Here is a 26,048-nt window from a genome sequence, read left to right as displayed (position 1 = left end):
GAATACATTGAGCATACATTTATTGGAGATTTTATGTTTTTGATTTGACACAATGCAAATTCATTCCACAGCAAATACGTAAACTGTGGAAATACACTACTGGCAATTAAAATTGCTACACCACGAAGATGACGTACTACTAACGCAAAATTTAGCTGACAGAAAGAAGATGCTGTGATATGCAAATGATTAGCTTTTCAGATCATTCACACAAGGCTGGCGCTGCTGGCGACACCTACAACATGCTGACATGAGGAAAGTTTCCAACCGATTTCTCATACACAAACAGCAGTTGACCGGCGTTGCCTGGTGAAACGTTGTTGTCATGTCTCGTGTAAGGAGGAGAAATGCATACCATCACATTTCCAACTTTGATAAAGGTCAGATTGTAGCCTATTGCAATTGTGGTTTATCGTATCGCGACATTGCTGCTCGTGTTGGTCGAGATCCAATGACTGTTAGCACAATATGGAATCGGTGGGTTCAGGGGGTAATATGGAACACAGTGCTGGATCCCTACGGCCTTTTATCACTAGCAGTCCAGATGACAGGCATCTTATCCACATGGCTGTAACAGATCGTGCAGCCATGTCTCTATCCCTGAGTCAACAGATGGGGATGTTTGCAAGACAACAACCATCTGCACGAACTGTTCGACGATGTTTGCAGCAGCATGAACTATCAGCTCGGAGACCATGGCTGTGGTTACCCTTGACGCTGCATCACATACAGGAGCGCCTGCGATGGTGTACTCAGCAACGAACCTGCGTGCACGAATGGCAGGTTCTGTTTACAGCATCATGATGGTCGCATCCGTGTTTGGCGACATCGTGGTGAACGCACATTGGAAGCGTGTATTCATCATCGCCATACTGGTGTATCACCCGGCGTGATGGTATGGGGTGCCATTGGTTACACATCTCCGTCACCTCTTGTTCGCATTGATGGTACTTTGAACAGTGGACGTGGGTTACGACCCGTGGCTCTACCCTTCATTCGATCCCTGCGAAACCATACATTTCAGCAGGGTAATGCACGATCGCATGTTGCAGGTCCTGTATGAGCCTTTCTGGATACAGAAAATGTTCAACTGCTGCCCTGGCCAGCAAATTCTCCAGATCTCTCACCAATTGAAAACGTCTGGTCAATGGTGGCCGAGCAACTGGCTCGTCACAATACACCAGTCACTACTCTTGATGAACTGCGGTATCGTGTTGAAGCTGCATGGGCAGCTGTAACTGCACACGCCATCCAAGCTCTGTTTGACTAAATGCCCAGGCGTATCAAAGCCGCTATTACGGCCAGAGGTGGTTGTTCTGGGTACTGATTTCTCAGGATCTATGCACCCAAATTGCGTGAAAATGTAATCACATGTCAGTTCTAGTATAATATATTTGTCCAATGAATACCCATTTATCATCTGCATTTCTTCTTCGTGTAGCAATTTTAATGGCCAGTAGTGTATTTAAAATCATTCTTGCAGTCATTCCTAATTATGTGCTCTACATATTTGTAGAAAAAAATGGACAACATTATTCCAGGAAAAATTAAAAAGAATCCCTGTTCTCAGTTTCTTTTGACTATCAGCCAAATGCAGGAACTGCAAAAGCTCTCAAATGGGAACCCCTCTGTCACAGTCAAACCTCGCTGTGAATTTGTCAAAGAGAAACAAGTCTGACAACAGCCCCTTATACTCTCCAGAGTAGGTAACAGAGAAAGAATGTAAATGACTTTGTTGTAATACTGAAATGAAACAAAACGAAGTGATAGAATTCAAATTAAAGGGTGTTAACAATAAGTTATTTTTTGAAGATTATTTCTAGTTAACCATTAGCACTCAAGACTAAATTATGCTGTAACTGCACACATCACTGTTTTGTTACCTATATAATATTAAAAGTCTATGATTTTCCTATGTTTGTAAACTGTCTTTCTGTATCTGAGTGATTTACATCTTAAAGAACATTATGAAATTTGGCATATCTCTTCACAAATGTATACTGGAGAAAAGCAGTAGTGTACACTGAATTGATAGTACAGTAATTTGTGACAAATATTTTGTGTCACTGCTTGAAATAACTAGGCAGGTCACTGCTACAGGCCCCATAGCAGTGGACACCAATATCAATGCTCAGTTAATGGTCGAAGAGGCAGTGAGAGTGAATGTTTAAACTTCAAGTAACTTGAGTTCAAATAGCACCAATGAACAAAGCCCGACTTATCGTAAATGCCACCACACGCAACCAGAATTCCAAAATTAAAGTCCACGTCCAGAAGAGCAAAGTTAAAAATGTATTCAGATTCCAATGTAAAACAGGCTTCAATGGTGAGATATGACTAGCCAATCCATATGCTGGACCATTATTTCCTGTAGCAGACCAATGGTCATCCTCAGCAATGTCTTTGCCACAACCTCTGGACTGCAAGTGCGTCTATCCACTACATACATAATACTGCCGCCACACACTGAGTCAGTTTCCACATAGCTGAAGTCATAAATATTAGAACATATATCAACTGGGAAATAATGGAACATATATCAACAATATCCATCACTAAAATTTTTAATTACTGTCTCTATTTTATTTGGTGTTGGTGAGGTATGGTACCATGTTTTAGGGAATCTCAGAAGACACAAAAAGAAAATAATGACCTCGGATTTAAAAAAAAAAGGAAGATGTGCAAATAAAGGCCAAAAGTGCCTTGTTGTCCATTATTAAGAGGTTTGAATATATATTAACTGTTCAGTTCCTGTACATACTAATTCTTTTCAAACACACCAATCCTGATCTATTTTTCTTAAATAATTTTCAACATATGTACAATGCTAGGAATAAAGAGAAATTCACACTTCCTACATCGACACTTCTGCCTTCATAAAAGAACTTAAAAGAAAATGCAGATGCACTAATATGAGCTACGTAACATGTTCTCCTACAAAAGCTAACTGACACTGGTGAAATATTCAAAAATTTACTGCGGCCTGTTGAAAATATACTATTTATAGTTCTAAATCTGAAACCTGCCACATAAACAATAAAGGTAACACACAACATAAAACCATATAATAATAATAATAATAATAATAAATATATTTAGAAGTATCTATCTCAGAAATCATTTGAAATAGACCATTGCCTACTTTCACTGGCTACACTTGCTGTTTTACTTCAAATAACAATTTTCTACAGACTCCCAAAATATAGACGTTTCCACTTAGGATGCATGGTGCATGCGCTTCAATCTTCAGTACACCTTCTCCAGCAATCTGCCCTCAATGATGTAAACTATTGATCATTCTGCCTCTACTAAATCTGAGAAATGACCTGGACAAATTATGTTTTTTCAATGCAATTACATGATGCCATGTTCCAAAACATAGAAACACCTCTTCAATGTGTTTCTTTTATTCCATTCTAAGACCAGACTGAAGTAAAAGAAACAACTTCTACACTTGGTGCGTCAATGTTTTTATTCACGCCAATGTTGCAGCTCACAATAGATCTTTACATTATTTTAGCAATCATCTGAATAAAAACACAGTAATGTTCAAGTAAATATTATGATTATAAGAATAAAGAAGGGGAAGCTGAAATATGGAAGGAATAGAGTGTTTCAGCACAGCAGTTACAAACTTTCAGCAGATATCAAGTACACCTAAATAACGGAAAATCACATAGCAATGCGTGATTGTTAACACTTTCCTGGTGCGGCAGTGGCCAAAAAAAAAAAACAAACTAGAAAGCGATTATATAAATAGGATGCTTAGTAAAGCATAAACCAAGAAATAAGAACAAAAACAGTCAATGGTCATTATCAGAGATGGTGCTCAAAATTGTGACCTCAGGCTGTGATGTAGACCTCACATCTCTGGCACATGGAAGATCTGATGTTCTGTAAAACACCAGACTTCCCCTGCAGCTGCTACAATGAATGCTACAAGTTCCTCAGCACTGTTAATGTGGGTATCATACACCAATGTGTTGATATATTCCGAGACGAAGAAGTCTGGTAATCTTGCTGGCCAATGTGCCAGCCACCCCGACTAATTCAATGTCGACAATATGTTGCGTATAGGTTACAACACACATCAAGGCTGTAATGTAAGGGGTCCCATCATGCTGAAACCAAATGGCAGAACACATAGCAGCGGGTATGTGTCTGTCATCCAATAGCTATATAGATACTTGCTGAAGAGAGATGAGATAGGTTGCACCTATCAAACGATTGGAGGCAACAAGCATAACCTGTTGAGGTGGTCCCTGAGAATGCTGGCCCCCACATGAACTAAAAATTGTCTCTGGGCTTCACAGGTTCTTCTTGCACTTGGGTGTTGTATGTTGTACATTCCCTCCTGTTTGAGGGTCGTCTCATTGGTGAACAAAATGGTGGCTGGGAAATGGGGATAGTATCTGTAAATGTCACTGTGCAAAGGCAACACATGGACCAAAATCGTCTTCATCAAGGAAATGCACGTGCTGAGTGTGAAAAGGGCGCATGGAGTTGTCATGCAGGATCTGCCAGACGCTGTTGTTGGAAATGTCAACATGACAGGTGATAGCTCATGTACTGGCAGCGGGGCTGTTCTGTACCAGCCCCAGCACAGTCTCCTCGTTGGCTACCACTGTTACTGTTTGCTCATGTTGATGTTTCTCCTCGCTGATGGAGCCCCTTTCAGAAAACCTCCTGTGCAAATATGCAAAGAAGGTATGGCAAGGACATTGGCTTGTGGGGTTACTTTGACCGTACAACTGCTGTGTGCCTTGCCCACTGAAATCAGAGGCCTCATATACCAGACACATATCAGCGAACTCTGTGTTTGGCTAACATGCCATTCTACTTCCTCGACAGCAGGCAAAATGAAACTTAACCATGAGTGTGGTCACAATTGATGATGCACATCAAGGGTGTCCATATGATACTTTTTGGGGAGGGGGGCAAAAGATTTAGGAGCGTGGAATTTTTTAATATTTTGAATGATGAATGGCCGATGTAAGTAGCCATATGACCCTATAAAAAGCTGTTTTTTCTTCCTTCAGAGCTCGGTAGAGGGATGGGGGGGGGGGGGGGGGGCTGTAGCTCCCCATTGCCCCAGGGTATTGGCACCCTTGGTGCATATGCTGCATCATATGATGTTGCAGTGTGCATAGTGCAATCTACCACATACACCAGCCAAAGCCGTCCCAGTATTTTAGCTTTACTAAATATAATTAACATGTTTTTGCTCCCTGTACATATACTTCCTTTCTTGTGTTTTGTGGTGTCACTACAGAGCTGGAAAAGTGTTTCCAATCATGCACTGCTCTGTGATTTTCCATTACCTAGGTGGACTATTTCTCATGAAAGTCTGTAACTGCTGTGTTGAAACACCCTCTACATAGAGTTTAATTCATAGAATCTGAAGAAGAATTAGGTGAAGATGTGGTAAGCGATACGATACTGGGAGGAGATGTTTACAGAGCACTGGGAGACTTAAGTGGAAACAATGCCCTTGGAGTTGTTGACATTCCCTTAGAATTACTGACAGCCTTGGGGAAGACAGCCATGACAAAATTATTCCCCTGGTGTGCAAGATATATGAGACAGGTGAAATACCCTCAGACTTCAAGACAACCATAATAATTCCAATTCCACAGAAGGTAAATGCTTAAAGGTGTGAGTACTATTGAAGCGACAGTTTAAAAAGTCAAGGTTGCAAAAAACTGACACAAATTATTTACAGATGAAAGGAAAAAACAAAAATGAGCTGACCTTCGGGGAGATTAGTTTGAGTTCTGGAGAAATGAAGGAACAAGCAAGGCAATATTAGCCCTACAACTTATCCTAGAATACAGGTTGAAGAAAAACAACCTTTGTTTATAGCATTTGTAAATTTGGATAAAGCTTTTGACAATGTTGACTGGACTACACACTCTGAAATTTTGAAAATAACAGAGATAAAATATAGCAAGCGAAAGGTTATTTACAACTTGTTCAGAAACCAGACGGCAGTTATAATAGTAGATGGACATGAAAGGGAAGCAGTAGTTGAAATGGGATTAGGACAGAGCTGTAGACTATACCAGAAGTTATTCAATCTGTATACTGAGCAAGCTGTGAATGAAAAAAAGGATAAATTTGGAAACCAAATGAAAGTTCCGGGAAAAGAAATAAAAACTTAAAAGGTTTGCTGATGACATTACAATTCTGTCCAAATCAGAAGAGCAGCTGAATAGAATGGATAGTGGCTTAAAAAGAATTTACAAGATGAACATAAAAAAAGAAGAGTAATGGAATGCAGTCAAATGAAAATCAAGTGATCCTGAGGGAATTACATTAGGACACAAAGACATTAAAGGTAGAATACAGTGTTGCTGTTTGGGCAGCTAAATAACTGGTGATGGCCAAAGTAGAGAGAATATAAACTCTAAATTTCAACAGTAAGAAAAGCATTTCTGAAAAACAAATTTGTTTACATCTGACATCAATACACGGGTTAGGAAGTCTTTTCTGAAGGAATCTGTCTGTGGAGTAGCCTTGTATTGAAGTGAAATGTGGAAGACAAACAGTTCATATGAGACGAGAGTAGAAGCTTTTCAAATGTGAGGTTAGAGAAGAATGCTGAAGATTAGATGGGTAGATCGAACAACAAATGAGGATGAAAAAATAATTTTATGGCACAACCTGATCAAAAGAAGGGATTGGTTGATAAGACACATTCTGAGTCATCAATAAATTGTCAGTTGGGTGACAGAAGAAAGTGTGAGGAGGTAAACATTGTAGGAGGAGACCAAAGCTTCAATACAGCAAGCAGGTTCAAATGGATGTAAATTGCAGTGGTTATGCAGAGATGAAGAGTTTAACACAGGTTAGAATACCATGGAGGGACATGTCAAACAAGTCTTCATACTGAACATGACGGCGACAACAACCAGAACAGATCCCATTACTTGTGGTGATAAAAAAGTCACACAAGTGATGTAACACATGTTGTCACTAAAGTTGCAAGCAATTTTTTTTATCCAACTTAATTACTACATAAAAATTTTCAAATAACTCACCCAGTCATAAGGAATGCCAGGATCATCTTTAAAACTTCTTCCTAAGGCAGACTCGGTCATTTTTGCTGCATCTGGCATGTATGTACCTTGGACTGGTCCAATTTCACCATTTTCTGGTTCCGTTAACTTTTCAGTTGGTTCACTCTGCTTCTCCTTATTCTCACCTTCTCCACCACAGTCCTTCTTGGAAGAAGTATCAAAGTTACTGGATTGTTTTTCATTCCCTTTCTCACTTTCCTTTCCTTTCTCCAAAACACCAGTATTTGCTATGGGCAATTTGTTGTGGGAGGAACTATCAACTGTAGTATGAGAATCATCATTTTCAATCTTCAGTTTAGTTGCAATATCATCAGATGCTTGCTTCATTTCATTTATATTACCTTCCATTTTGAGCTTTGAGTATTCTGTCCCTATTGTTTCATGCTTTAGTAGACTGTCTTTAGAACACATATCACTATACTTTATCTCAGAATATGGGCTCTTATTTCTGAAACATTCTTCAGATTCAGTTTTCAATTCACATTTGGTGACTGGTGAACAGTTATTTTCGCTTTGGATGTTAATTGGTCTACTACTGTCAACAACTTTATCCGATGATTGAATAGTGGAAGAATTCTCTGTCGTGGGTGTCTTATCAGAACTGGAAGACTGCTTTTCAACGTCACCACCAACCAGTCTTTCTCCATCACAAACATCATTTCTCTGCTGTCCCCACTGATTCAAAGATTTATCACATGTCTGAGCACAAGGTGAAAGTGTAGGTGAAAGTGTAGTTGCAAACTGATTGAAAATACTACCAGATGTAGAGTGGAAGTCTGGAAACATCAGATCCTTAGTTTCTTGTTTTAGTGTCTCTTCACAAAATGATTGCTCTGCTGATGTCGAATTGAACACAGGGCTGTTATTTTCACAAATCTTCAAATCGATAAAATTTGCAGCATTAGTGGTAGTTTGTATCAGTTTACTACCATTACTGCTATTAGTGTCAAGACTTGTACTGCTTAAGGTACCACTGCTGCTACTGCTGCTGCTGCTACTGCTGCTGCTACTACTGTTATGACAGCTAACTTCAGAATGCACACTGGAGTTCAATGCGTTGGTATCTTCTATGTGACGATTTTGTTCTATCCCAGCAACAGACGAATGATCACAATACAGTGACTGTATATCATTCAAATCATTACTTTGATCTGGACATTCAGAATATGGGGGCAAAAGTTTACTATTTAAATTTGTTGACATATCTTTCCTTTCATCTGATGCCTCATTATTTACACTGTGTGCGAGGTCTCCCACAACTTCCTGTGCATTAGTAATGCTGTTACCAGCATTTTTTGCTACGATATTATCTAAATGAGTTGTACAGTTTTCAACATTTCCTTGACTTTCAGTTCCAGAATGATTTTTTATAGGTTCTATCTGTGACTGGCAATCTTGCGTCTTGCTGGATAATTTGTCAGAGGTTTCCTGTGAGTTTTGCACACTTGTAATTTTATCATTAAAACCTTGTATCTGACCCATCTGGCTTGTGACAATTCCATTTTCATTGTTTATCTGATGGTCACTTATGATGACATTCTGCAAATTCTCTACATCTGTTGTTTTACTGTGATTTGGAACTGAAAACTGATTACTTTGAAGTATCTGAGTTTCCAAATTAATCAACTCACAGTCTGACCCACTTAAGTGCAATTGAGACGTCGCACAATTGTCGTGATGTGCATTTTCATCTTGCTGGTTCTGCATGGATTTTTCCTGGTTTCCAGTTACCAGACTAGATTGGCCTACAGCTTGACTTTGTTGCCCAGGTGGTACAATGTTTTCTGTGCTAGAGCCAGTATGTTGTTGAGACTGATTAACCTGACTGCCCACTGCTGACTGCTGAATAACCCTCTGATTTTTTTCCTCACTTGGGTGGCCAGGTGGTGGTGGTGGTGGTGGTACAGACGGCGGCTGCTGCTGCTGCTGCTGCTGCTGCTGCTGCTGTTGCTGCTGACTGTTCACCTGCAGAGGTATGTGCAGTCCGGCAAGTGGCTCACAGTGATCAGTTTGCTGCTGGGTCTGAGTCCCTTCTTGATGCTGCTGGGTGTGTGTGGGGGACTGATTGTCACACACTTGAGACTTCTGGTTCACTGAATGTGTATTCTGGTCCACAGATATGGCTTCTTGTGACTCAGCTTGTGATTGGAGACCTGTCTGTGTTCCCACCTGTGAATGCTGATTCAGATTTGGTTGACAATTCATATGGTTATCAGAATTAGACAGATTTTCCAGTGACGTCTGCTGGTTCATGTAATTTCCCATATGTGAATGATGCCCCATTTGCATATCAACATGAGGCTGCTGCTGGTTTGTGTTAGACTGCTGACACGTGTACTGATGTTGGTTCACTTGGCTCTCCAACTGGGTTTGTTGGAAAATATGTGTTTCAATTTGTGACATCTGACTAACGTGAGCATCTGCTAGTGGTTTTTCACATAACTGCGACGTCTGGTTGCTTTGGTTTCTAACACAGTTTTGTGTATCTACTTGAGTTCCTTGGGAATGTTGGCCTGTTGGTAATTCTGTACAGTGTTCATTATCTGCCATTCTTTGATGACTTGTTAGAGGCTGCAGAATTTGACTACTTGCCTGGGACTGCTGGCCCTCAGCTTGAGGTGTCATTTCAGGCTGCTGAGCATCTACAAATGCCCCCATAAGTGGTGATGTCTGTTCCTGCCTTTGGCACTGCTGGCTTTCCACTGGATTGTGCTGTTGCACCTCAGATATTATTCTATGCTGGTGGTTATCTAATTGAGTTTTCATGCTAGAATGTGATGCAAGTTTTAACATCTGTGACTCTGATTCTGTTATTTGTTGTGATATTTGGGAAGAGTGGGTTCCAGTCTGAGTTGCTCCATTAGATTGGTGAGAAGCAATTTGTCCTAGTCTTCCATGCATATTTGATTCCACTGGAGGCAGCTGAGAGTCTGCTTGGGATATCTGCGATCCCATCTGAGATGCACTGGGAGACTGGCATTTCGTCATATCGAGCGTTGTCCGATTCTGCAGTGTTCCAGTCTGCTGTGTCACTGGAGCTTCCTGAGATTCACGCTGTTGATGATGTTGGGAGCCTTCCTGGACTTCTGTCTGCAGTTCTCTCTGATTACTATTTGCAGGTTGCTGACATGTCATAGGGGCCAGTGACTGATCCTGTTGAGATCTGACCTCTGATGTAATACATGACTGATCAGATCCCACCTGTGATGTCAACTGAGCTGGCTCAAATTCTATTTGAGAATGTTGTTGAACAATTTCTGTTAGTTGGCACTGCTGTGTTCTCAGGTGAGATGACATTTGTGATGGCTGTGATCCCACCTGTTGCAACTGTACTTGCTGTGATGATACCTGAGAGCTCATTTGAGGTTCTGGGGTTGTAATATGTAGTGACTGTTGACAGTTCATTAATGGAGTGATTTGTGACTGTTGAGAATTCATCAAAAGTTGCATGTGAGAATGCTGAGACGACATCTGAATAGCAGCCTGAGACAACTGTGAGGTCATCTTCGGTCCGGTGTCCCCATCTTGCACTGCCCTCTGAGATAATGTTTGAGAATTCTGACACCCAACTTGTGTAGCCACAGAACCGTGCTGTGTTCCTGGTACCTTCGAAGACTGAGATTCAATATTTGAAATCATCTGCGAGTGATGAGGCCCTGTATTAGATGTCATCTTCGAATTCTGATGTCCCATTAGAGCTGGAAGCTGAGAATCCTCAGAATCAATATCAGATGGCAGCTGTGGGTCCTCAGGACTCATACTGTGTGAGATCTGTGAATCCTGACAGGCTCCCTGATGAGGCACCTGGGAGTTTTGAGATCCCACTTGCTGCAGCTGTTGAGTGTTCTGTGGTCCTCCTGAATGTGATGACATAGAATTCTGAGGACCTAGAGGTTGGGACTGCTGAGTGTGCTGGGGCATAGTCTGACAAGGTGTCTCTGCATTCTGAGATCCACTGAGATGTGGTGACTGGGAGCTCTGTAGTCCCATTTGAAGCTGCAGCTGAGAATTCTGAGATCCCACATGATGTGCCACACACGGTTCTTGAAGTCCCATATGATTTGGCACCTGCGAGTTCTGAGGCTGCAACTGATGTGTCATCTGTGACTCCTGAGGGCCTACCTGGTGTGCTGTTTGAGTATCCTGTGGTCTCATCTGATGTGGCAACTGAGTGTCTTGAGCTCTCATCTGATGTGGTACCTGGGAGTCCTGGTGCCCCATTGGATGTGACATTTGGGAATCCTGAAGCATCATCTGATGTGGAGGTTGTCCATCCTGAGGTTGCATCTGGGGAGCTGCGTGTGAATTATGAGATCCCAGCTGAGAAGGCAACTGGGAATTAACAGATCCTATATGATGATGCATGTGGGAATTCTGAGATACCATCTGTGGTGGCATTTGAGAATTCTGATGTCCCATCTGAAGATTTGACTGAGTGTTTTGAGGCATCATCTGATGTGACCCTTGCATGTTCTGCGATCCCATGTGATGTATTAGTTGGGTGTTCTGAGCACCTGACAGGTTTGATGTCTGGGGGTTCTGACCTCTCGTCTGATGCGAGATTTGTGTGTTCTGAGATGCCATCTGATGCTGCATTTGGGAGTTTTGTGTTGGCATATTATGAGACATCTGGCACGTCTGATGTCCCATGTGGTGTGGAACTTGGCAGTTTTGAGATCCAAGCTGATGTGACATCTGTGAGTTCTGATGTAACATCTGTGAGCTCTGAGAGCCAATCTGATGTGATACTTCAGAATTCTGTGATCCCATCTGCTGTTGCAGTTGATTACTTTGAGATCCCATTTGATGTGGGATCTGGGAGTTTTGTGGACCAACTTGATGTGGCATCTGTGTATTCTGGGGTCCCATCTGATGTGAAATTTGAGTGCTCTGGGGTCCCATTTGATGCCCCTGTAAATTCTGTTGCACTGTTTGAGATTGCACTTGCGTATGTTGAGATACCATTTGAGGTAACATTTGTGACTGTGAATCTGGCCGAGGTAGCAGCTGGGACTGCTGATCACTTGGATGAGGAAGTATCTGGGTAAACTGAGCTCCCATATGACATGAAACCTGATTCTGTCGTTCCATTTGCTGATTTCCAATATGAGATGATTTCTGAGATTGTTGAGGTGCCAGCGTCTGTTGATTTCCAATTTGACAGTGAACCAGAGAATTCTGAACAGTATGTGTATGCATCTGTGACTGCTCATTTTCTGCCTGAGTGGGGGCATGCTGTTGCTGAGACCCTGCATGTAAAGATAGCTGTGTTTGCTGAGATGTCATATGAGATACTTGTGAGTAATGAGATCCCATCTGAGAAGAAACCTGAGAATGCTCAGATACCATTTGTGACTGTTGAGATCCCACTCCTGCAGCCACATGAGACTGCTTCAGATCCGACTGTGGAGACAAATTAGACTGCTGTGATCCAGCCTGAGACTGTACCTGGTGCTGCTGGGGGTCTAGGGATGGCATATGGGACTGTTTCGAACCCATCTGTGTCGGCATCTGTAGCTCACGTTGTCCAAACTGAGATGGGCCTTGAGTTTGGTGAGATTCAGTTTCAGAAGTTGTTTGTGACTGCTGTTGCCCCATCTCTGGATTATTCTGAGACTGAGTAGATCCTATTTCTGAAACTATTCGAGAATTCAGTTCTTCAATCTCAGATGTCATTTGGGTTTGCCTAGAACCCATTTCAGAATGTGATGACTGCTGAGACACCGACTGTGTTAATATGAGGGTTTTTGAAGTACCTAAATGGGGAGGCACCTGTGATTGCTGAGATGCCATTTGAGACTGCATATGAGTCTGCTGAGATCCAATCTGAGATGACATCTGCACATTATGGGCACTTGCTTCATGTGGCATCTGGGAGTGCTGAGTTCCCATCTGCAAAATCTGATGCCCCATCTGTGAGGATGATATCTGACAATGCTGATGTCCCATTTGCATTGGCACTTGCAAATGTTGTGGTCCCATTTTCTGAAGCATCTGGGAATGCTGTGATCCAACTTGTGAATGTGACTGGGAATTATGGGGTTGCCTCTGAGATGAAATCTGTGATTGATGACTCTCCAACTGAGACATCATCTGGGACTGTTGGACTATAATCTGTGGTGGTGGTTGCACTTGCTGTGATCCTAGTTGAGGTGACACCTGAGGCTGTAGACTCCCAATTTGAGACATTCCTTGATTCTGCTGTAGTCCAACATTTGGCTGCATCTGTGAATGCTGTGATCCAATTTGACTTGGCATCTGAGGCTGCTGAGATCCCGTCTGATTTGACATCTGGGGCTGCTGAGATCCCAAATGATTTGGTATCTCTGAAACTTGTGAACTCATATGGGTTGCAGTTTGAGACTGAGGATTTCCTACCTGATGTGTAGCTAAGGGCACCTGGCGATTCGTTTCATGATTAGTGAGGTTCTGTTGAGAACCAGACTGGAGGTGGTGTGTTTCCAATTGAGACACAGATGGTGATAATTGTGACTGCATATTTTCTTGGGTTTGCCGGTTCATCGGCTGGGTCTGTTGGTGACTCACATGTGTTTGCTGCCCAGACTGACTAATCTGTCCAACTTGTGTTTGTTGTCCACTTTGGTTCTGCTGTTGTGATACAATTTGCTGTTGTGGGATAATCTGATGCTGTTGACCACCAACCATATTTGGATGAATATTTGACATATTTTGATGATTCTCTGTTTGTGGTATTACCTGCTGCTGTTGATTTAGCATCTGGTGCATTCCCATTTGATTCTGTTGACTTGTCTGATTTTGTTGACATCCGGCTTGATTTTGAAAGTTATTTATTTGGTTTTGGTTTGTACCTTGATTTTGTAAATTAACCATCTGAATTTGCATCTGCATCTGCATTTGCATATTGGTGATCTGGCTTTGATTTGTCATCTGATTCAATTGATTTCTCATTTGCATCTGCATTGTTCCAATTGTACTATTTATACTCCCTGTTAAACCAAGTGAATTCATTTGATTCTGTCCATTATGGGAAACATTTAATTGGGGCTGGGTAGTCATTTGATTTTGCTGATTCTGCATAAAATTTTGTGATCCATCACCTTGTGTCTGACTAGAAAGCTGACTGCTCTGATTCCTCATAAGGGGCTGTGGGCCACCAATATTTGCAATCTGGTTTGAATTATTATTAACAGAAGTCACTGAGTTCATTACTTGATTCTGAACATTCATATCTAATGAACTACCTACGCCATTCCGCAAATCTCTCATTTGGTTTTGTGATGTTTGAGTTGGAACCTGCATTACCATTTGGTCACTTTCTCCCATAAAATACATATTTCTGTCACGATCTGAGTTTCCTTGGGTCATATAACGGTCCCCATTCACTGTATCAGTATAACTGGAGCCTAAAAAGTATTGAGAATTATTAGATGTTCCATAAATATTATTATCTGTGTTCCCTGTACCATAATACTGACTCTGATTATTCTGTTGGAAGTAATTTGGCTGAGTATTTTGCCAATACGTTGACCCTGCAGTGTTAGAACTACAGTGGTATGAATTACCACTAGTGTTCTGTTGGCCTGGTGCATGCGAGTAGTATGGTGAGCTGAATGTTGAAGTCTGACTAGAACTATTCGTCTGGTAATATGATACACCTGGGTTATTTGCATAAGACACAGCAGTATTTCCTTGATCGGGGCAGTTATTGTAGGCAGTCTTGACAAAGTTTCCAAATGATGCATTAGTTGCATTGGGCCCAAATTCTGTAACTCCATAGTTTCCCTGTGAACCATAAGAATGCGTAACATTATGACTAGAATTATGGTACTGCATATCGTGATAGGAGCCACTATGGTCATTTACAAAGGACTGGTTCTGGTTTGCATGCCCCATCATGGCAAAGTTCTGATTATGAAGCTGCTGCTGCTGTTGCTGTTGGTGTTGGTGTTGTTGATGATGTTGTTGTTGTTGTTGCTGTTGCTGCTGCTGTTGCTGCTGCAGCTGTTGTTGGTGTTGTGGTTGCTGTTGTTGTTGTTGTTGCTGCTGCTGCTGCTGCTGCTGCTGCTGCTGCTGTTGATGATGGTGGTGGTGGTGTTGGTGTTGTTGATCTTGCATCTGAGATTTGTGGTCAGATGGTGCTGCACCACTGACTGAAATTCCAGATGACAAGCCCAAGTTTGATGGGTCTGTACTACTGATTTCTGTACTACTTGGTGTGACAGATGCAGCTGGTTTATTTGGTGATCCACCAACATTTTGCTGTGCTGCACTGGTCTACAAAAGAGAAAAAACAAGAGATAATACAATTATGATAAAATTCTCGTTTGTAATGTGTGTTCATTCTACTAGTTACAGTCGTGAAAAAATTCACTGAGATTATTGACACCATCAGATGATAATGTCAGTTTGTGAGGAAGTATTCTAATGCTTGTTCTATGAAATTTTGTGTGAATTACCAAATGTCTGTGACTCATTGCCACGATACTTTGGCACACAGTCTTCTGGCCATCTTCAGGTGAATACTTGCAAAACTATGCTAAGCTCACCTATTTAAGATCCTCCTGGCACATGTGTGAAGTGGTGTACTCAGTTGTGACTGTGCATGCACTGCTTGAGCACAGTCCTTCTGCTGCTGTCAGTGCGCTGTGTTGCATGCCCTCGTGGTGAAATCTAACTTCGTCAGTAACAGATTAATCATCCTCACGTGATAAAATCGCAGAAGGATGTCAGCTACACAGAGCATGAAGTTTTTCTGTGACAGGATTCTGTGTAGACTCTTAACTGAAAGCCACCATCCCAATTAACAAGGGACTGAGACAGTCATATTTTCACTAATTAATTTATGATGGAGCTCCAAAAATTTGGCGTATGGGGCACTTTTTTTTCCATTGTATTTCACTCAATGACCAGCAGAAATAGTGTTCATTAATAGGAGATCTGCTGGCTTGGAGGAGGCAATTACACCACTGGTGGTCCATGACGCACATCTGAACAATGTATGTTGTTTGTCATACATAAGATTTGCCTCAATAACAGAATCCTATAAATGTCTGTCCAATGTAGCTCTAAGCTGTATTTGGCCGATCTCACAAACACCAACATTTTGGATGTAGGATTTATTTGAAGTATTTTCATTGGGGAGAATGTAATGGAGAAACCAGTAGGCATTCTAGCGATATCCTCTCCTGGGACTGCAGAATCTGTAGTGGAAGTAAGTTGGTAGAGGAGCAGGAGCATAAGAACTGTGCTCTTCAGGTGTAGTTACAATATGCAAAGAAGGAACTAGATAGGTTGAGGAGGGTGATGGGTGCTGGGGAATGGGAAATAGCAGTTGGCAAGAAGGCGGCTAGGAGGAGGAGGTATTAAGACAGTTGTACTTTGTGTATATGCAATAGATTTGACCAACTGTCAGCACTGTGAGGATAGGAGTCTCTTGTAGCTGTAGGTGAAGGAAACCTGCAACAGTATTCAGCAGTAAGGAGGCCTAGGTCAGTTGCAAAGTGTAACAGGAGGAAGAAGTTTCTGCTGCTAGGTAGTTCACATAGTAGAGGTGTGGGCCAGCAGTTGCAGGAAGTGTTGGGGAGTGAGTACCAGGCCACCAGCATTGCGAAGCCTAGTGCAGCATTGGCTCAGGTGACTGACAGCATAGGGGAGTTATGTAAGAATTTTACGAAAGAGGATCAGGTAGTTACAGTGGGTGGATCAGGGAATAGTCTTGATAGGGATGGGGAATATTATGTAGGTGGTGACCTGTTAAAGATAGCTACTTAAACTCATGGCACTAATGTGCATTTTGTGCAACTCTTTCAGCGTCATGATCAGCCTCATCTTCATGCAGCTCTTAGGTGCATTAACATGGGGCTGGAGAGGGCACTGATGGCAGAAGGCATGGGTCACATTTCAGTGGTCCCAGTTACGCAAGTCTATCACTAGATCGAGTTTCACTAGGCATGGCCTGCAACTCAATAAGTATGTGAAGGGGAGGCTGGCAAAGCTTATAGTTGACAGTGTAATGGGTGGTGCTGGGATCACTCATGGAAAAATTCCTGTAGTAGTTGGTGTTAGAGCTGCACCTTTTTTGGATTGAAGTCAGCTGATAGGCATGCTTGCTTAAAGCAAGTCCCTCTAACTAAGGGATCACCTTCAGAGGACACCATGTTTCAAAGTAGAGAAAGGGGTGGGGGGTTGTCATACCTCCTTATAATACACAATTTATAATACAATGTTACATCAAATACAGTCTTTTCTGTCAGGCTCACTATTAATGTTCTCTGTCTACTCCTTTGCTGTTTTCGTAATGACATAAATACAACACCTCACCTTCCTCCTTGTAGTTTATTACATATACTTGCATGTGTGTACCTCATTAATATCATTACAACACTATGTGATAAAAAGTATCCGGACACCTCCAAAAACATACATTTTTGATATCAGGTGCATTGTGCTGCATCCTACTCCCAGGTACTCCATATCAGTGACCTCAGTAGTCATTAGACATTGTGAGAGAGCAGAATGGGGTGCTCCGCAGAACTCATTGACTTCAAATGTGGTCAGGTTATTGGACATCACTTGTGTCATACATGTGTGCATGAGATTTCCACACTCCTAAACATCTCTAGGTCCACTGTTTCTGATGTGATAGTCAAGTGGAAATGTGAAGGGACACATACAGCACAAAAGTGTAAGGGCCGACCTCGTCTATTGACTGATAGAGACCACCGACAGTTGAAGAGGGTCATAATGTGTAATAGGCAGACGTATCCAGACCATCACACAGGAATTTCAAACTGCATCAGGATCCACTGCAAGTACTATGACAGTTGAATTTCATGGTCGAGCGGTTGCTCATAAGCCACACATCATGCCGGTAAATGCCAAACAATGCCTCGCTTGGTGTAAGGAGCGTAAACATTGGGCGACTGAACAGTGGAAAAACGTTGTGTAGAGTGAATCACGGTACACTATGTGGCGATCCAGTGGCAGGGTGTGGGTATGGCGAATGCCCAGTGAACATCCTCTGCCAGTGTGTGCTGTGCCAACAGTAAAATAGGGGGCAGTGGTGTTACGGTGTGGTCGTGTTTTTCATGGAGGTGGCTTGCACCCCTTGTTGTTTTGTGTGGCACTATCACAGCACAGGCCAACATTGATGTTTTAAGCACCTCCTTGCTTCCCACTGTTGAACAGCAATTTGGGGATGGTGACTGCATCTTTCAACATGATCGAGCATCTGTTCAGAATGCACGGCCTGTGGCAGAGTGGTTACACAGCAATAACGTCCCTGTAATGGACGGGCCTGCACAAAGTTCTGACCTGAATCCTACAGAACACCTTTGAGATGTTTTGGAATGCCGACTTCGTGCCAGGCCTGACCAACCGACGTCGGTACCTCTCCTCAGTGCAGCACTCTAAGAAAAATGGGCTGCCATTCCCCACGAAACCTGCCAGCACCTGATTGAACGTATGCGCGCAAGAGTGGAAGCTGTCATCAAGACAAAGGGTGGGCCCACACCATATTGAATTCTATCATTACCGATGGATGGGGCCAACAACTTTTAAGTTATTTTCAGCCAGGTGTCCAGATACTTTTGATCACATAGTGTAGGTCTCCGGTGTTAAAAAGTAGTATAGAATTAATTTCTTGCTTTCACTGTAACATTTTCCAGAAGAAGTTAGATTTCACTGTGAATCCATTGAATTGTATTCAGCTATTCCAGGAGTTATAACTCATGGTCCTATGAGCCAATGTTCCATTAAAGGTACAAATTTACAGTATCTTCTATTTGATTAGATCATATTTTATAAAATGGTTATAATTTCTCCCCTGTTGCTTTACATTTAGTATGTTAAACATCAAATGATTCTATTTTTAACTTTTATTATATTTTACATGGACTTCCGCTCAATATGTTGCCTTTTGTGTGAAGTATATTCTTACTCTGAGATGTAGTTCTCATTTAAATGAGCAATGGGTCATACGTTTCCTTCTTAATTAAAACTGTTATTGTCAAATGATATTATATGCATAACTTTCATGAACTGAAGTAAGTCATCTGTAGCCTGAGGTCTACATTCTTCTTAATGTTTTTTTTGTCTCTAGACATGCAAGTACATATTTAGTTTAGTAATCACTTTCCTGGATTAGATGAAAAGTTTTTTCTATTTACCTCTCAAAATACACCCTTAGTGGCTGTGCCTATAATGCTTTTTAACTGAAGTTTTACTTTGGCAAAGAAAGTTACTCATCACTACCACTATTTGTGGTTAAGGTTATGATTGGTTATGCTGTGGTTATTTACCCTCCTCCCCTTCTTTATGGTATTAGTATTACTTATATACTGGGCTTCTAATTAAGCATGTTAACTAAACTTTACTTACATATGACATTTTCCTCTAAATGTAGTCAATATTTTACCTTAATCGTTCACTACTGTAGCTTAGATGTATATGAATGCTGGGTAATATTTCAAACTATTTCTTAACACACTATTTTGGTTTTTTTATGTTATGGATATTATTTTCAGTATGTTTATGATAAAATTGACATTTGATTATCTACATTTCATCAAGTATACGCAATGATTATGCTACTGTTTAACATTAGGGTTTTATAATGATTTCTACCCTATATTGAAAAAGTGATGTTATTCTACATTTTGGGGATAGCAGCTTCTTTTCTCTTTTTACGTGTGAAGCTATACCAAAGATGTTCACCAAAGATACTCCAGTCCCCTTTATTCATCATGAAACTTGTCAAGATATTTTTGTACCATATGATGAAAATACTTTCTGAAGATCTTTGACCAACTCCTCAATATTTTGCACAGTTGTAACACTTATCTCTCTGATGATCTCTTCAGTACTGCTCTGTTTGCACACATTATTGGTATGTTTGCCTTTAAAAGTCGTGTGTGGTATACTGCGACATGACCATTATTTAAGTAATGGCAGATGTGATGTTTTGGCTTAAACTGTTTCAACACTGTAAGTACTGAGGTATATTTTACACTTCCTTGGAAAAAAATTTGTAAAATTTCCTGTATACTTCATGTATTTTTTTTATCTTTGAATAGAATCTGTGAAGATGGTCTGTGACTGAAAGTGGTTCTTTAAAAAAAAAGCAGCTGATGGTCAAACATATATTTTATACATTACTTGATGACTGTTAATGGTCACCTTCCAAATCCAAAAACGTTTGAAGTAATTTCCCATCCTCCACCAAAAATTGGGCGTTTTTGGAATCTATCAAAGACAAGTTGCTGAAGTCAAGTTTTTATACGATTTCATGTGAGTGCAGCAAATCTTATACAAGAAAAATGATGTGCACTGTTAGTGATCACATCATGGAACACAAATGGCAAACCTGTCTCCTCCAAGCCATCAGGTCTGCTTTCATCGAACACTGTGTTTCTACAAATCATTCAATATAATATAGAATGAGACAAAAATTGTGCCTCATACGTCACACTTTCATAGCTCCGTCATCAATGAATCAATGGAAATAGGACACTCTCAGTCCCTTATCAACTGAGATGGAGGCTTCCAGTTTTATTCCTCATGTAACCCTGTCACATTAAAACTTCATGCTCTGTATAGCAGGCATCCTCCTGCAATTTTATGCAGTGAAGATGATTAATCTGATATTGATTAAGTGAGCTTTCACCACAGATGTTGCACAATGCAACACACTGATATGCAGCAAAAGCGCATGTGTTCAAGCAGCACATGCACAGAGCCAACTGAGTACAAATGCAAATGCCAGCAGGGTCTTATAAAGGCAAGTTCAGTGTATTTTTGCCAGTATTCACATGAAATTAGGCAGAAGATTCTGCACTGAAACATCGGGAAGCATTTTAAATACATTTGGCAGTTCATCCAAAATTTCACAGAATAATCTACACACCCATACAGTTTTACATTTAACATACCAGTGCTGCTTAACATACATTACTAACAGTTTTAAAATACATTATTCATAATGCATAATACTTTTCTCATGAATAATATGCAAAGAAGTCCTATCAACAAACCTGTGCAATGAAAATAAAAACTTCATTAACATAACAAGAAATGCTTTCCAACAACTTTTATAACTTTTTTCACAATAAATTTACTAGTTGCATACGATTTAAGACCTATTAAAGCCACAATTCATGTAAGTACAATTTCTTATTAAGTAAAATATCATGAAAATAGTAACAACTGAATATAAATGGAGGAGTTAAGCTTATAGCACATTACATAAAAAACTATGGATCGAAAAATGTGGAACAATGACGAATACAGACCAAACAACTCTTTTTTTAATACTGCCAGCTGCAGATTGACAATATAAAATTGAAGTGCGGGTCAACACACATTAATAACAGGATATCAGTATAACACTTAGTACTCCAATTCTACAGCACAGGCTTCACCACTGAACACATGATAAATGTCAATGAAGGTTTCCTTCAGTTGTTGGTACACAAGAGTCAGTTCTTTCAGTTAAATCAAAGAAACACTCCACAATACATTAATGACAGACTTCTACCAGGGTAAGAACGCAGAGTTTAAAGTCCCAACATCAAGAGACTAAGCACAAACTCAGACTGGCCAATGATGGAGAATAAAATGGGATATGTCCTCTTTTGACAGGAACCAATCCATAAATTCACCAATCCGATTTAGGAAGATCATAGAAAATGTCAGTCCACCTCCGTAGATGAGTGGTCAGCGAGGCTGACTGATACACAGGGAACACCTGTTCAATTCCCGGTACCACCAGGGATTTTTCCTCAGTGGGAGGACTGGTATTGGGTGCACTCAGCCTTATGAGGTTAGATGAGGAGCTACTGTACCGATTAATTGTGGTTCCAAGGTCAAGAAACCCGACGATGACTGGGAGAACAGTGTGCTGCCACATGTGCCTCCATACCACATCCAATGATGCCACAGGCAGAGGATGAGCCCAACTGGCCTAACAGGGCCAGAGCTCAGAACTGCATTTATTTTTTATGGAAAATGTTAACTGTGAGAACTTGGTGGCACTTTGAAAACTGATCAGCACAAAAAAAGAACTGTACATTTTAGCCACAGTGGTGACAGGTGAAGTATAAGGGGCAGTCAAATGAAAACATGACGAACAATATAACAAGCACAGTGCCTTCATTGGTAGTGCAGGCAGGTGTGTATATAGGAGTGCCCTCTGTTGGGAATTAGGAAGGAACAGCACCAACATTCACTGCTGTGCCATTTGTCAGTTAGACAACATGAGGTCAGCATCTGACTTCACTGTGGAGGCCAGGAAAGAGAAACAGTGAGATGTAGTGTGGTTTTTGACTATGAAAGGTCACTCAGGAAGTGAAATTCATGCCCACATTTGTGCTATGTATGGAGAACACAGTACGTCACATGCACACATATTTGCACAGAACAAACAACAGCTGGCACCAGTAGTACCACGACTGATGCCCAACATGAGCTGAATTGCTTCCACCATCTGCTGTCAGTGATTTCTGATGGCAGCACCCTCTGTAGCAATGATAGAAGGGGTAACGAAATGAGTATATCCTGTTTGGCTGCTATTTCTCAGTGACATCTGACCTTCTCAACATTGTCTGTTCTGTGAGGGAGTGCTGTTCACTGATTTCCAGGAGCACGGTGCCACACAGCAGGATGTGGAACTGCGAAAAATTGAAGTGCATCATGGAGTACAATGGCCAAGGAATGTTGACAGAGCAATTTTCTGTTGCATGGTAATGCTACCCGCTTGTTGCCAAGGCTGTTTCATCTAAGCTGTAGAAGTTTCACTGGGAAGCACTTCCACATCCTCCATACAATCCCAATCTCTCCCCAAGTGATTTCCATAATTTTTGAGCCCTGACGAAAGACATTAGGCAACCGCAAACATTTTTCAATGAAAAGACTGACTGTCTTGTCTCAAAGTGGGATAAATGTATTAACCGTTTTGGCAATTACTTTTGAAACAATAAACAGTTTACTTGATTTTTTCCATCTGTCTCATTTTCATTTGACTGCCCTTACACTAATTCTTAATTCCAAAGTGACACATTTACCTCCTTTTGATGACTAAAACATATGACTGAAAGCAACCAAATTACAATTTCATTTGTCCAAAAACCAACAAATTAGCTGCTCACCCTGCCCTTTCTTTAAAAAAAAGTTATTGCACGAAATCGGAAATCATATACTATATGATACTTGAGTTGAAATTTACCCAAACTAAGTTAAAAACAGCAACAACAGTAATACATGCACACTAAACTCTAAAGTAGGCATAAATAGTCACTTTCTGCTAGCAAATAGTAGAACAGGGCGCTATGCACAAACTCATATGCGGTAAACTGATTGCAACTCCAGCTACAGAGTAAATAAATCATTAAAACTATAAATTAATGGTAACTCTCACTTAATGTCAGCACAAATTATGGAAACTGATACACCTTCTTCCTGCCAGATTATTACAGTTAACACACATTCAAACAACTTACAAGATTTTCTAAACACATGAGCAAAAAAATTTTGGTTCAATAACAGTGACTGTTCTTTAAAATTGTGAAAAACAGTATTTCCTTAAATCCAGTCAAAATTCACTCCAGCTGACATATTCGTCCCTTGAGAATCAGCAACTGCATTGGTATTTAAAATAATTCTCATTTATTGTTCAGTCTCAGTTGCACGCTTTTAATTAGATTACATGTACTCGTTGCTCAGGATCATACACACTATGAACAAGATTATTTTAGCGATACACAGTTTTCTGTAACTATTACAGATTTTGTCAACCTAAAATTATCAGGTAAAGAAAAAAACCTACCTTCTTATCACGTTTATTTGCACGGCTGTTAGGGTTGGCATTTCCACGTACCCGTCCCCTCTTTGCTGGTGGTCCTCGTGGAGAACTCGGCTGTGTTGCAGTTCCAGAGTTGCTACTGGGAGTTCCAGGTGCTACATTAGCCGCTGCAGCAGTTGCTTCATCTAAGTCTAAATCCACATCTTCACCACCAGCACGTTTTTTCAGAAAATAGTACAAAACATCTGGATGGTTCCATATCTGGAAAAAAGAAAATTCTTTTCAAAAACATTCAACACATGTCGAGAAAACTCAAGGAACAGAGTAGTTCAACCAACAGTCAGACATAACAGTACTGAGCTTTCTGTTGTTTGTCAGACTGTAAGAAGAATTCTAAAAATGTATTTGCGGTGTTGAGCACTGTGATGAACACCACTGCAGATGGAGAGTATGTTATAAGTAACCACACGTGTGCATACCATTAGCTGTTCAGTTCCATTCCTAGCACTTCCATTCTTGTGATAATATAGTATACTTTCCCATCAGCATACCATTATTTATTTTAAGATGGAAAGGACAAGTGTAAGATATTTGCTTGAATTGTATAAACTTGTGTTTTTGTGTTTCAACTGTTTGGGTTGTTTTTCTGAGGTGGAGGTTGACTGTATATTACTTGTTTAGTAGTGTACTGTATTTATCCAATTTGAAGGCTAGGATTTTTCCAAAACTTGTCATTCAACAAAGACTTTAACTAAACTACTGCTGCTGAGATCAATGCTTGTATGTTGTGTAATAGATTAATATAGGAGTCATCTTACATTTACAGTTGAAGCTTTGGCAATAATGGTCACATGCAGATTCTCTTAGCGGCGCATTTCGTCACAGGGTTATTTGGTAAGTGTGATAGCATTACAGAGATGTTTAGCAAGGTTTCAAGAGAGTGCGTTTCTGGATGAGGTACCGAATATACTGCTTACTCCTACTTATACATCCCGAGGAGATCACAAATGTAAAATTAGAGAGATTCAAGTGCACACGGAGGCTTTCCGGCAGTCGTTCTTCCCGCGAACCATACGCGACTGGATCAGGAAAGGGAGGTAATGACAGTGGCACGTAAAGTGCCCTCCGCCGCACACCGTAGGGTGGCTTGTGGAGTATAAATGCAGATGTAGATGTAGATTCATTGTCAAGAATTCAGAAAAGTTGGATGGGAAGCCGTGACTCCAGCTTGGCTGGGGACTAGGATGAATGAGCAACTAAAATGAGTATGGTAGAGCTGGGGTTCAGCTGAATTTGGCAATGTTTCATTATGCTGCCAACTATACTGTGTATCTTTGCTTTTTATGAACATGTACCATATTTAATACACAATCTGCCTGAATCCATTTGTAGGTGCAATTGAAATAACTTTTAAATTGGGAAAATGCTCAATGATAGTATATATTTTTGCAGGATATGTTAAACATCTAGATACATTCCACTAGAATACTTACACGATCATGCAGCTATGTTGTCGACATTTGTTGCAAGGTATGACTAGAACGAAAAGGATCTGTCAGCTGTTGGTTCTATGCAGCCAGTGAAAGAGTAGAGGGCAGACAACAAGTTTGGAAGTGAGGAAAGAAGGAATATTGTCACATCCTCACATCAATGTAGGTGCAAAATCTGATATGTACTTGGGGTGGGGTGGGGTGTACTGTGTTCTCAGTTCCCACAGTAACCACATCGGAAACTGCAAATGTATTTGGAAGAAACAGGCAAATATTTGTGACAGCCAAGATTACAAATTTTATTGATGCTTATGTGTAGAAATAGATTGTCCTTTGCTCACCTATAATTGGTTAGGTGAAACTATCATGGTAATGATGATGAGGATGATTAAAAATAGTGATACCACAAATAGGCAAAAGAAGGGAGTGAAGATAAAAATTAATGTGACTTCTTTCTTTTTGTTGTTGTTTTATTTTCTCCTTGTATAATCAAAATATAATGGCACATTCTACTTTGTATCAATAAAACAGTTTGTCATTTTGATTGGCCAGGATACCTGTGAAACAAAACTTTCTCAAGGGACCCCTTCTATAAAAGGGACTGCCTTACTGTCAGTTAAATAGGCATATGTCTGCATTGTGTATGTCTGTGTGTGTGTGTGTGGGGGGGGGGGGGGGGCTGTATGTGTGGGGGTGCGCGCG

The 26,048-nt window shown here is 40.8% G+C and overlaps 1 protein-coding gene across 3 annotated transcripts in view; it reads right to left on the bottom strand.

The window, feature by feature from the left end:
* Nucleotides 1–26,048, bottom strand: part of LOC126299611 (uncharacterized) — a 468,671-nt gene that overhangs the window by 73,671 nt on the left and 368,952 nt on the right. For all 3 annotated transcript variants that reach the window (XM_049991647.1, XM_049991646.1, XM_049991645.1), the window contains 2 exons: nt 23,881–24,117; nt 7,041–15,335 (listed from right to left, as the gene is read on the bottom strand). In XM_049991647.1, the coding sequence (XP_049847604.1) occupies nt 7,041–15,335; nt 23,881–24,117 (8,532 nt within the window). The remainder of the gene's footprint in view (nt 1–7,040; nt 15,336–23,880; nt 24,118–26,048) is intronic.

The sequence above is a fragment of the Schistocerca gregaria genome, chromosome X (assembly GCF_023897955.1).
Source record: "Schistocerca gregaria isolate iqSchGreg1 chromosome X, iqSchGreg1.2, whole genome shotgun sequence".
In the NCBI taxonomy this organism is placed as follows: Eukaryota; Metazoa; Arthropoda; class Insecta; order Orthoptera; family Acrididae; genus Schistocerca; species Schistocerca gregaria.
Note: the sequence above shows the minus strand (reverse complement) of the source record. Positions and strands in the feature narration are given on the sequence as shown.